Source organism: Rhinolophus hipposideros (genome assembly GCF_964194185.1).
Source record: "Rhinolophus hipposideros genome assembly, chromosome: 20".
Classification (NCBI taxonomy): Eukaryota; Metazoa; Chordata; class Mammalia; order Chiroptera; family Rhinolophidae; genus Rhinolophus; species Rhinolophus hipposideros.
The window spans coordinates 44,078,950-44,092,347 of NC_138066.1; the positions used below are offsets into that span (position 1 = coordinate 44,078,950).

The 13,398-nt window shown below is 35.5% G+C and overlaps 1 protein-coding gene across 4 annotated transcripts in view; it reads right to left on the reverse strand.

The window, feature by feature from the left end:
- Positions 1-13,398, reverse strand: part of LOC308488791 (ATP-binding cassette sub-family A member 9-like) — a 59,030-nt gene that overhangs the window by 36,853 nt on the left and 8,779 nt on the right. For 3 of the 4 annotated variants that reach the window (XM_081028894.1, XM_081028896.1, XM_081028895.1), the window contains 14 exons: positions 12,641-12,805; positions 11,360-11,463; positions 10,387-10,613; positions 7,456-7,597; positions 6,819-7,004; positions 5,773-5,920; positions 5,261-5,429; positions 5,107-5,168; positions 4,455-4,565; positions 3,836-4,011; positions 3,521-3,640; positions 3,159-3,297; positions 2,558-2,648; positions 296-435 (listed from right to left, as the gene is read on the reverse strand). In XM_081028894.1, coding sequence (XP_080885020.1) covers positions 296-435; positions 2,558-2,648; positions 3,159-3,297; positions 3,521-3,640; positions 3,836-4,011; positions 4,455-4,565; positions 5,107-5,168; positions 5,261-5,429; positions 5,773-5,920; positions 6,819-7,004; positions 7,456-7,597; positions 10,387-10,613; positions 11,360-11,463; positions 12,641-12,805 — 1,980 coding nt within the window. The remainder of the gene's footprint in view (positions 1-295; positions 436-2,557; positions 2,649-3,158; positions 3,298-3,520; positions 3,641-3,835; positions 4,012-4,454; positions 4,566-5,106; positions 5,169-5,260; positions 5,430-5,772; positions 5,921-6,818; positions 7,005-7,455; positions 7,598-10,386; positions 10,614-11,359; positions 11,464-12,640; positions 12,806-13,398) is intronic. The other variant, XM_081028897.1, reaches the window with a different exon arrangement.

A 13,398-nucleotide genomic window follows, 5' to 3' on the forward strand; every position in this document is an offset into this window, starting at 1 on the left:
GAAGTCAGCAGTCTATAGCCCCGAAAAGATCTCTCACCAAAGCTCAGTCGTGACCATGGCCTCCAGAACTGTGAGAAAAAGGTGTTTGTCAGCCACACACTATATGCTATCTGTTATAGCAGCCCATGCTGACGATGATAGGAAATGTTTCATTCCAAATCCCCTTATTTAAGAAATATTTTCCAGAAAATAGATTTATGCTTTCATGTTAGGCATAATTGTTAGGCAATATAATAACAAATGCAAAAGAACTAATGTTACTGTAAATCATTCTGTGGTCTCTACAATCTGTTACCTGGAAATTTGTTTGTCCTTTCCAAAGGCAACGTATATACAAGCTTTTCTTCACTATGTGCTGTTAATTTGGCATCAGGGATGTGCTGTTTAACAAGCGATGTTATATTGTCTGGATCGCACATTTCATTCAGATGCAGACTAATATTTAAAAAGAGTAAATTAAAGTTAGTTTTCTCTAACACTGTTTCTACAAACAATTACAGTATATGTTTGTCACTTCATTAATATTTATGAGACAAAACATATATAATCTTTTGCAAGAAGCAAGAGATAAAAATATTAATATAGTCCAAACTGCAATATATAAAACCTGGCAGAGCAACTAGTGGAAGGGATATTAGCAACAGATAAGGTGACTCAAGGATTGTTATTTGGAGAAAAGAGATTTTTCAGCTAGATCTTGGCTGGGGTGAGGTGGAGAGGAATGCCCAATTTTGTCTCCATCTGTTCAATAACTCAACTTTGAATTCTCCCTTTGCAGGAAAGCATGAGTTCTACAGGCACCAGCATGTGAACACGGTAAAAACAAAAATGGAGCTAATGTGGTACAGTCATTAAGATCATGGTTCTACTGACCTACTGACCCATGTTCCAGAATGTAGGTTTAATGTCTCTAAGCGTCAGTTTTCTCATCCGTGAGACTAAACAATATTAGCCTCTCAAAGAATTTCAAAATATGGAATAAAGTATGTATGAGATAGCACAGAGCCTTGCACTAAGTAAACCCTCCACATATGTTAGCTAATTTCATCTTTTTTTTTTTTTTGTCCAAAATTTATTTAAGTCAAAGCGGATCTGCCTTCCAATGAGAACAATACAAAGTTTTTCATCAAATCATTGGATTTTAGAAAGCCCACTATTAGTCACATGCATTGAAATTTACAGAGGCTATAGAATGATGAAGGCATCGCATTACAGTAACAGACTTTGATGACACAAACCTAAAAAAAATCAAGTTTAGAAAAAGCTATTCTGTGTTTACAAGACCTGTGTGAAGCACTCTCCAGGATACCAAAGAATACAGAACCTTCCCTAAATAACCTTGTAACAAAATACAATGTAAATATATATAATATGGTATAGTATAATGTAAACATAATATAAAGCAGCATATTACAGAATAAGTGAGGGAGAGCAACGTTGAGTTTAAATCAGTTAAGCACGTTGCACATTGTCAGCTACTCATTTGTTCAATATTTTTAGTCTTAAATGCAAATAAGTATGATTACTACTATTTTATCAATGAAGTTACTGAGGATCAAGGAAGTTAATTAAGTTGCTTAAGGCAACAATTCAAAATAGTGCTTTCAGGGTTCCAGAGAGCGGAGGCTTTTTAAGGAAAAAACATTCAGGAATGGCCTTCAAGAGTGGGCAAGATTTGAACATGGCTAAAATGGATGGGAGGAGGACATGTCAAAGAAATGTTCTGCCTCAAGCAGAGACAAGACACAAAGCTATGGAACACACCAGGTTGTGCCAAACAATCATGGTGGAATTGATCAGGTTAAACACTTGGAGTAAATAATGGGGGGATTCATTGAACTACTGGAGATAAAGTGACTTGACTGATTTTTAAGGAATATTAATAGTTTAGTGGGGAATACAGGGAGTGATTCATGTTTCACCTGTAATCTTGGTCCAAAGATTCTACCACTTGTAAGTGATGTGATATTGGGCAGGTTATTACAATTCTCTGACCTGTCAAAGGAGGATAATAATACCATCTTCTCAGAGTTATTTGGAGGACTAAATATGATTACATGAGTATTCCACATGTCAGTATCATAGCAAGTACCTAAAACATAGCCAGCACTTACTAAGTGATAGACATTACTTAATAATGATAATAACTATGATCTGAAAGAGAAGGAGACAGAAAAGAATGAAGAAGAAAATGAATTCAGGGAGAACTGAGAAGAGGCGATTGAAATTGTCACGATAAACCAAAATAAACACCTTAATTATGATAAGAGAGAGGGCTGAAATATTAATAAATTTCTCTCCGTAAACAAGGTGTTGTGAAAATATTTTCCAGAAATTCTACTTAAACATAGCTTCATCATCTTTACATTCTTAATGTCTACAATCCCACATATCCTTCATCCTACCTAAGAGAGAGCAGTTGTGGTGTAGTTCTAACACAGCTCTCTTGAAATAAACTTATTAATTGTAAAGCCTCCTTTAACATACTAATACTGATATCACGTGTCCTCAACATTTCCAACATGTTCTAACATGTCTCCAACAATAAGGGTCATACCTCAAGTGGTAGCCAATGCCCCATTTCTTCTTAAGGAATAGAGAAGAGCCTGCACACTTCAGCTTCCCATTAGATATAAACACCTTCCGATCTAAGTAGAAAAAAGCCAAAAACCAAATTGTATTAAGAACTTATTTTTTTCAATCTTTCTAAAAGAACGAACCCATTAATAAATAATGTATTTTAGGAGCATGGTCCCCTAAAACAGATGCATTCGAAGTCAGATCAAACGTAAGTCACTTTCTTTGGCACCCAATAACTACAATATTTGTAAGTTTATTTTCTAGTATATTTAGAAAAAATTACCATACATTGAAAGGGTCTATTTCAAGCCAACTGACATTCACATTGAACAAAACACAAAGTATCTTTAAGAGTATGCTATGCATTTTATAACCAATGAGCTGCTTTGCAATAGGATCAGAACATTTCCATGGGACAATGCACTCAGGTATGCAGGCACTGAAAGGGGTGAGAGAAAGTTTCTCCTGTTTGGCTCGCGGTAGTCACACACAAGGCAGCTGTGCTGGAAGCATCTATACATACTCCACACATGTCCTTATTTTCCCCCTAAGAGACAGGAAAGAAGGCCAAGAATCACCAGCCAGGATGTCAGCCTCATCCATGAACTGGGTACTGAAGAGAATCACTCTGTCTGATTTCCTCTCTTTCAGAAGGTTCCACACACAATGCCTTGAAAGAGGATCTGATCCAGCAGTTGGTTCGTCCAGTAGCAAGATCTGCACAGTAGGAAAGCACAGAAAATCATTTTCCCCTTTCAGGAAAGATTTTTTTAAAAAGCAATGTACTCGTACTTGCAGAAGTATAGGGAGAAATAGCCTAGTACTTAATTTTTCAGGGTAACTGTTCTTTTACATTTATCACTTGCAAATTAAGTCTGATCAAATACCATAGTTTCACAGTCCTCAATCTGATTTCACCAGTAAGTGTAGTTCCATTTACCTGAGGATCTCCTAAAATGGCAATCCCAAAAGTGAGTTTCCTTTTTTGTCCTCCACTTAAATTCTGAGCAAGGATGTCCTGAATAGTTTCCATCTCCAAGTCCCGTAAAACTCTTTGTACCTAACCAAATAAAAGATATTTAGTCCCAAACACAGAATGCTTATTCTAAAAACACTGTCATTTTGTTGTTTATTACAAAGGGTCTTTTTGCCCTTTAGACGAAAAATTGTGTAGAAATAATGCAAATGCATTTGGAACTTTCTAGATAAACAATTGCATTTTCAGAGTTGTATGTCATCTAACATGTCCGCCTACCTCTGGTTCCACTTCCTGTGACTGAATCCCTTTTATTTTAGCAAACAGTCTGAGGTTTTCTCTCACAGTGAGGAAGCCAAACTGAACATTGGATTGTGGACAAACTCCGGTAAGCTTGCTGATGGTTTCCAAGTTAGTCATTTCCGCGAGTGAGTGGTTATAAATGGTGACCGAACCTAAAAGTAGGAGGGAGAAAGTCAGCATCGGGATAATGTTCCGTGCTTTATCTAATATTAAAAAATGTAAAAAAAGATACTTTTAAATGAATAACAATGTGTGTCAATCACTAGAGTCCTTTAAAGATATTGTACCTGTAAGGAATACACTACTGACTAATTAATGATTTAACATTCACAACCCATCTGAACCAGCTGGAATGCCAATGAATAAGCATAAAGCTACTTATCATGAAATATTTAAACCACAAAGGTTTTCTAAATAAACAGAACATGAATCTATAAAAGAATGACTTGAAGGAACGTCTAAAACTTAAATACCCAAGTGTGATTAGTAGTTAGTGAAACTGCTAACTATCGAAATTAACTTAACTAATTAACCAATGCAATGCACAGTTAATGCATTGGCCCATGTTCTGGCCACTGGATAATTGTCTTCTCACCTGATGTTGGGACCGACAGTCCATTGAGCATGTTTAACAGGGTCGTTTTCCCAGCTCCACTGTGACCAAGGAGGGCAGTGATCTGGCCTTCGTATATGTCACAGACCAGGCCTGGTGTTATTTAAAAAAATAAAATAAAATTATACTCAGAGCCCACGTAGGTGCTTTACATTCTCTGAAATTTATATAAGTACTTATAGCATAGGTATATTTGGCCAGCCATATTGAAATTAAAATCCATCCCAAAGTTCTTTCCTTTAAAATACATCTTCTATGATACATATTTTACAGGTGTAGCATTACCATGATATGTATATTGTTATGTGATTAACAATTTTTTTGGATCAAAACAGTTTTGTTATTAAAGATAGGCTGACTACAAGAAAGAAAACTGATTAGAGAATGTGATGAGCTGAAAATAAATTATCATGATGCTATCCCACATCTTTCAAACCCATAAGATATCAGTGGTGTACCCGACTTTCTAAAATTGTTATACAGTTTTTCATTTGCTTGGAAGGAAACATAACATGTTCCAATAAAGGAGAGTCATGCTACCTGGAATATATGCTCTGAATCTCTATCGAGACAGTATAACAGTGAGACACAGTGCCTAAATCAAACAGCCATGTTAAATGTGATATTTTATTACCTTTCAAAGCTTCTACTTTTTCATGCTTTCCTTTTTTATATTCCTTTTTAAGATTTTTTATTCTGAAAAAAAGAGAAAAATGTATTGCCCGATAGATCTCTGGTCTCTTACTGGTTTTCCATTTCCACCTCCCCTTAATTTATTGATTACCTACCTAATGGCTTCTTTCCCATGGAATTCTGGAGACACTGGTTCAAAAGAGTCGTTAAAGGAAGAATCTAAATCTATTTCGTTCTCAAGGGCCACATGGTCAGCCCTTTGGTGTTGAAACCAAAAGGAGGATTTCAGGAAAAACCAGGGAGAACGTTGACGTCCATATTCAGCTACATGACCAGGAGGCGATTAAATATTGGGTCAGTCACTGCTTTTAGGGTAACAGTCACCACAGCACTAGCATTCTTCATCTAGTTCTGACACAAGCACTAACAATAGAATTAAACCTTAATCTCTTGCGTCTCTTTTTAAAAAGAAACAATCTAAAGCATTATGGTAGAACAAGATCTTAGAAACTTATTATGTAAACCATCAATACTACCATTAGGCTTATGCTAGAAATTTTTGGGGAAAAAAATGCTCACTAAATTATATTCAATACATTGTAGACAGTTACTTCCAAGAAATACAAAGGATGAAATTGTGCTGAGTCACAATCATGTTATTACTTACTGGGCAAAATTTTGTCAAAATATAGCGTCAATACCAAATAGAGAAGAGTATCAAAAACCAACATGAAAAGAGTAGCTATTATAAGGTTTGGGTTGTTTGAAGAATCCAAATGGATGTTAGTATTCACGTCATAGTCCAAATGTAGAAGCTGAATAAAAAAAAGATAGACGTACATTGAATTTTAAAAGGACAAATAGAGCATCAAGAATTATGTTGTTTTATTTCTGCTAGACACTGGGATTAAAACGATAAGACATAATTCCTGTCTTTATAGAGCTCTAACCTATTGGAAGATATAACAAATGAAACCATCTAACTACAAAGCAGTTTGGGAAGTTAACAGAGGTAGGTATTAAGGGCTTAGAGACCCACAGACAGATGCAGGCTAGTCCCACAGGCAGAAGTAAAAACTCAAGGAACGTGATATTTAAGCTGGGCTACCATTAGGATTGCATTGGGTTTAGGATGTGGGAAAAGGATGACATTCTAAACAAGGGGTGGAATTTGAAAGTAAAAACATGGAGAGGTGAAAGTACTTCAGTAGTTCAACAGAAGACAGCAGAATAATTACTTAGCATAGTAAGATAAAATGAGTTTATATGTAACATAACCTTTTATTTAGCATTTATAGTTATGATGTCATAATTAGAAGTGCATTTTCTGAGAGGAGGTTCAGTTTCATTACAATCGGTTAATCAAAAAATAAAAATTTATCTCTATGGAATTCCTGGTTTTGAAATACTTGTGATAATATTAAAGGCCATGTTTCCTGAGTGTTAAGTTAAATAATTCTTCACTGGTATGGCCAAGTAAAAGTAAAAGCTGAACCACATCAGTAATGGAGTATCAGTCTATAGTTAGTGATTTAAAGGAAAATTAATTATGCTGAGAGAGAAAAATGCATATGTCTCCTATCCCTTCATCATGTACCTTGACAAAGGAGGATAGAAATTGTAATGCCTAGCACATGTAGCATGAATTATTCAGAGGGAATCTGTTTTAAAGGCTTTGTAAAAAAATGAAATAGTTACATTAACTCTTCTTACCTGGGCCATTCCAGCAGTGAAAGCAAAAGGGCTAAGAAGACATAAGGTCCATTCCAAAAAGGCCGGAAGATGTCTGTACAATGCAGTGAATCCCAGACTCCCCCAAAACACAGTGAGGAGAAAGACGACCAAGCCAGTAAGGAAAGCTTTCTTGACCAGCATACTTATCAGAAAAGCTAAAGTTATCTGAGAGAAGAGAAAAACTTCACGTAGTATATAATTCTCTGAGAATCATCAGTAGCATAAAAACAATTTCACAGTACAAAGTATAGTATTTCATCTACTGTGTTTCCCCGAAAATAAGACCTAGCCGGACAATCAGCTCTAATGAGTCTTTTGGAGAAAAAATTACTATAAGACCAGGTATAATATAATATAATAATAATATAATACCAGGCTTTATATTAATTATTGTTCCAAAAGACGCATTAGAGCTGATTGTCCGGCTAGGTCGTATTTTCGGGGAAACGGTGCATTTAACCCCACCCCTAGATACTGCCTTATGCAACTACTCAAATACTATAAATAGAACAGAACAGGTGTGATCAGAATCAGTGATGAATGACTGGTAGGTTTCTCTGACAAAGAGGGGAGAGAGAGAGACGGAGAGAGAGAGAGATTAAATTCACCAACTCACCAAAGACAGGCCATAGAGGAGAAAGAGGGTGAAGACCACCACAAAGCCAGTTAGGACGACAATGTGGGTGTGTTTTACAATAAGAGCCATCAGAGTAGCCATAATAAAGATGAAGCCAGCATACATCAAACCCCAGGAGAGCCTGGCATAGAGACAAAGCATCAGTTCAGAGTGCTGTTCCTTCATCACTTCATTCATGTATTTATTCAGCAAATGACCTGTGAAGCTTATCACATATCAAGAGTAAAGGGAATACAATGGCTAATAAATCCAAAAACTTCTATGCCCCTCAAGTTCATATTCTATGGGGCAGGGGGAGGTAGGCAATAAACAAGTTAACAGGTGAAATAGGGAGCTAACTGCAAAATAAGAAACAGGGTAATAAAATGAAAGTAATTGGGAGAGGTTTGCGGGAAGACATTTATGAGTATTTGTCAGTTCTAGACTTCTTGCAGTAATTGCATAAAAACCATGGATAAAAAGTAGATAACAAAGCAGTGATCAGCAAACTTTTTCTCTGAAGACTGAGATAGTAAATATTTTAGGCTTCTCAGACCGTTCAGTCTCTGTTGCAACCCCTCAAAGTTGTCTTTGTAGCACAAAAGTAGTCACAAACAACATGCAAATGATGAGGCTGGCTGGGTCCCAATAACAATTTATTTGTTGACATTGAAATTTGAATTTTATATAAACTTTTGTGTGCTGTAAAATATTATTGTTCCTTTGATTTTTTTTTCAAGCATTTAAAAATGTACAAGCCCTTCCTAGTTTGCAGATTGTGAAAAAAAGGGGGCGGGAGTTATAGTTTGCCAACCTCTGCTATAGATGAGATACAGAAACAGAAATACACATAGGCTTAGGATATAGATAGATACAGATATATAGATGGATATGAACACAAGTTATTGCTTGCTATCAGCGCCAAAGAAACAAGAAGGAAGTTCTTTGTAGGGGAAAGAATAAGCTAGCCAATCAAACAAATCTAGGTTCAAGTTTTCTATGTTAAATTGTACCTATATGATCCTAAAAGGTAGTTACTTAATCTCTTTAAACCGTATCCTCTACTGAAAAACAATAAAAGAATTAAATGAAATGTTGCAATTATGGGTTTAATATGGCGACTGGTCTGTAACAGGTCACCAATGAACACTTAGCTTTCTTTTATTCAAACTGAAAATTCCATCACATTTTGGGAAGTCTTGTCTAATTGTGATAATTCCTTTTGTACAATATACTTGTTTATCTGAAATTGTTCACCCTTCTGCATTCCATAAAGCTATCATTAATTTAATTCATATGCCATACAAGTAGAATGTCACAGCCTTTTCTTACTTTTTCTTACTCTTTTCTTACTTTTATGGGGAAAAGTTCTGATCTTTTTAACACTTTCTCATCAGATTTATTTGGATTCTCTCTCTCGTTTTAGTCATATTAGTTACTTTTCTCTGACTTGTAGATTTCCATGATTTAAAAAAAATATATAGTGACTCATAGATTTCCATGATTTTTTAAAAATACATGACCAAAATTTCCTTCAGTATTGACTTACACGATTTTAATACAAAAAGAAACACCAGAAAAAAAACCTCCCATTCTAGACCAAACCAAGAATCCATTTTCTCTACTTTTGCACTCAGTTCATTGAAGGTTTATGAAGGAAAAATAAGTAAATTTGGTTTAAATTGGCATCATTAAAAATATGTGGTCTTCCTACTTAGCATTATCTAAAGTTCTTTTGAAGACTATGTGGCATATATCTAGAACTATTCTGTATATTCTATAAATTTTGTTTAACATTGAGAATCTCACGGTGTGTAAAAGGCAAATTCCAACCACAGCTTTCTGACTCCAGAACTTATACTTTTACTAACTATTAATATATGTTTCAAAAACATCTTTTGGCAAAACTCATTAAAAATGTTGTTGCTAATTAGGATTCAATCCTTGGTTTCCTAACTTGCATTTCTCAGACCATACTACTTCTCAAAACTCAGTGCTGTCTAATACTGAGTGTTTAATTTTCCTTAAACTCCATATAAAGCACTTTAAGTACGCTTCCTTCTTTAATCCATATGACCAATAAGAGATAGATATTATTATCAATGTTTCACAGGAAAGAAAACTGAGATTTAAAGAGATTAAGTATCTTGTTCCAGGCGGTAATGCTCAGATGGAGATGACCCCTGGCTTCCTGCCTCCCAAGCCTGGTTCTTACCACTCTGCTATTCCTCCATGAAAGAAAACTATGTGTGAAGAGCATAACAGGTTTTTTTCTTTTTCTTCAATGTCATAAAAGTAATAATTCATTCAGTGTGGGGGGAAAGTTAATCACCCTTTTTAATAAAATATATGAAACATATTTAATCAAATATTAGAAACCTCAAGTTTATATATATATATATCTCAAGGGTGCCAAAAAATGTATACAAGTGGACACTTCGGTCAACCTTGCTTAAGCAGTAGTTCGCTGTGATCAGAAGCATCGGGCACTGATGGTAACCACTTTGAGCACCTTTTGTTATTGCAGAAGTCGAATGTGACTTGTATTCATCTTTTGTTATTGGTATATATTGTGTATTATAATTTTAATGCAGTTTTCCTTTCCTAAAATGTGTATAAAATTTTTTGGCACCCTCTGTATACTTGTATACATTTTTTTCACCCATATATGGTAACTAATGACTGAGAGTCATTATTTGTATTGGTTAGTGAACTCGGATTCAGCAGTCTATAGAAGTAGACTTCCCTTAATTTAATGAAATATGAAAAGTTTCATTTACCAAGCCAATAAGTCTATCTACCTCATTCATTTATAATGCACTACTTTATGAAATCAACAAGTTTAAATATGATACTTTATAGGTCTAGGGAGTCCAACCAGCAAGTTCTGTTTATGTATGCTACATGACAAATTGTAACCGTGTAATTTACCAGAACGCTGACTCTTGAAGTCCCATCATTATCATCAGTGACTTAATGTATTGTCTTTCTTGGGTAACATTGACTGACACATAGTATATGAATGTAGAAAAAGACAAAATGCAAAAGAAAATGAAGACATCAGTTTTAACTCCTGCTTGGGCAACAAAAGGTAGTATCTTCATATGTACACCAGTAACTGACATGAGCTCTTCCATCACTGAATGGTTTGTTGTGATCTAAAGGAAGATATCAATGATCAAATTGTTATTATTAAGCTCATTATAACCTCATGTGTTTTCTCTCAATGATAATAAATTATGTGCCTTCCACATTTAAATATAATGGCCCGTCAGGATCTGTCCCCTTGTAGTTCCTGGCACCTTCCAGTTTTCGTCTTGATACCTTAGCACATCCCTACATACGATCTTCATTGGACAAAATTCTACTCAACCTTGAAATCTCAGCTGAAATGTCACTGCAATTAATAGGTCTTCTCTGATCTTTCTCATCAGAGTACGTTCTGCTTCACTGTTTGCCTAGCATACCATTTATAATTCCACGGTAGACCCTAAACTCTTATGAGTGTATTATGACTATCCATTTATCTCCCCCCACTATCCACTATCCCTAGAAGAAAGTACCCGTGTTCTACTTATTTCCTGATCCTCAGTGCTTAGTGTAATGTTTTAACTACAGTCATGCACTGCATAATGAAATTTTGGTCAATGACGGACTGCATAGACGATGGTGGTCCCATAAGATTATAGTGGAACTGAAAACTTCCTATTGCCCAGTGACACTGTTGCCATCATAACATCATAGTACCTAAGTGGTGCATGACTGTTGAGCAATTGTTCAGTACACAGCGCCAAATAAATTCAGCGAATACATTCATTAAATGATAACATCAGACGATCCATCAGATAACCATCCATCAACATTTAACTTACAATGCAATGTGCTCCTTTTACTTAATACTCACTTCTATGATAGCAGCATTAATGGCAGCTTGAAAAGCTACAAAGCCTCTCTCCCAGAATGCTGAAGCTTCACATGTAACTTTCTCACTCGCTATTTGACAATGAGCTTTAGGAAAAGAACAACACAACATAAACAATCATGATGGGATGGGATCATCTTGGTTTTAGGAAAAATGAAAACGTCAAATGTCCCAAAATGCACTCTCCGTCCCAGATCACATAGTGTACGGAAAGACTTCTCAGGTGAGGTATGTGTGAAGAATGCCCCAGAGTTGTTTTGTTAACATGAAGCCCAGTTCTCAATAACTTTTGCTTCAATCTCTTAATTCTCTCCACCAGCCAAGAATATTTTGTTGAGCTTTGTTCCTCTGTTGCTCATGCCAAAAAAGCACTAACATTTTTAAATATTTGGGAATTGTTGAGTGAGAGCCTTTTCTTGGGGTTTCAGATAAGACTAATACAGGAATACAGTCATGGGCCACATAACGAAGACATTTGGGTCAATGTTGGGCCACAGATGATGGAGCTGAAAAATTCCCATTGCCTCGGGACATTGTAGCTGTCATAATATTGTAGCGCAACACATTTCTCAGGACTTTGTGGTGATGCTGGCGCAAACTAACCTACTGCACTGCCAGTCGTATAAAAGTATAGCACGTGTAATTATGTACAGTACATACTTGATAATGATAATAAATGACTATGGTTCTGGTTTATGTATTTACTATACTATACATTTTATCATTATTTTAGAGTGTACTCTTTCTGCTTATATATAAAAAAAGGTTGCTGTAAGATAGTAGGCTCTGTTACGCTGGAAGCAGCCTCATACATCTTTGTTTACCGCATCTCTTAATTGCATCATTTTCTCTTGTGTGTGATTTAATCTCGTGTTGTTTTGTACAGTAACGTGCTGTACAGGCTTGTAGTCTAGAAGCTAAGCTACAGGCTATACCATGTAGCCTAGGTGTGTAGTAGGCTAGACCATCTCAGTTTGTGTAACTGCACTCTGTGATGTTTATACAACAATGAAATGATCTAATGATTCATTTCTCAGAATGTATCTCGATTGTTAAGTAGCACATGACTGTAATAACAATATAGTTTCTTAATAGAACAATATACCTGTACTTAATAACATAGACTTTATTTAATAAGAATGAATCTCATTATGTTCAGAAATTAAAAGTATGTGCATGTTGTGGATACTTCTGCTATCACATATGCTCCCGTGCAGCTAATGACATAATAGCAAAACATCTTTTTTCTAACAGGAAAGTTACCTGAATGGTCTCTGTGTTCCTTCATGCTGGGGATTCTACTTCCCCAGAAAAACTTCAAATGATATGAGCAGTTATCACTAAAGATGACTCTCACTACATCTCCAGAATAGTTTAAATCCAATTCACTCATGCTTTTTTCATCAGGCTTACCCACGATTGTCTTTCCTGTCATGTGAAAAAAGGGAAGAGTTACATAAGAAGATTTCTATGTGGTCCAAAGAGAGCATACCATATTCAATTACGTTAAAGCTATTTTATGTTATTTCACTAAAGGCTGTGCTGGTCTTAAATAAGAGATTCACACTGGGTGGGGGCGATTCAAACTCTATAGGCAAAATCAGAAATATCATGTGGCAATCTCTTTTATCACAGATGATCACGCTTTTCCAAATAAACTATTTAACCAATAACTTAAAGCACAATGGATTTGGAATAATAACAATACCAATGCATACATTTAAACTCACGTACATATAGACCTAGCTAAAGTTGAAACATATGCTACAATTATGTAGTTATTTATATAATTATAATACATATTTCCATTTGACAATGGTGTCAACGTGGCCAAACTCCAAAGACAGAATGAAATCGCTAAATTTTAGGGGTGTTTTCTCAAGAGACTTTGTTTATTCTAAAATATATAACATAAATGACTCTTACTGACCAAACCCAGGCCATTTAACCCACAGTACAGATTCTGTTGAATGCATACTCCTGGTATAATTCAACATGTTTCATCGTCCTCTATGTGTCCT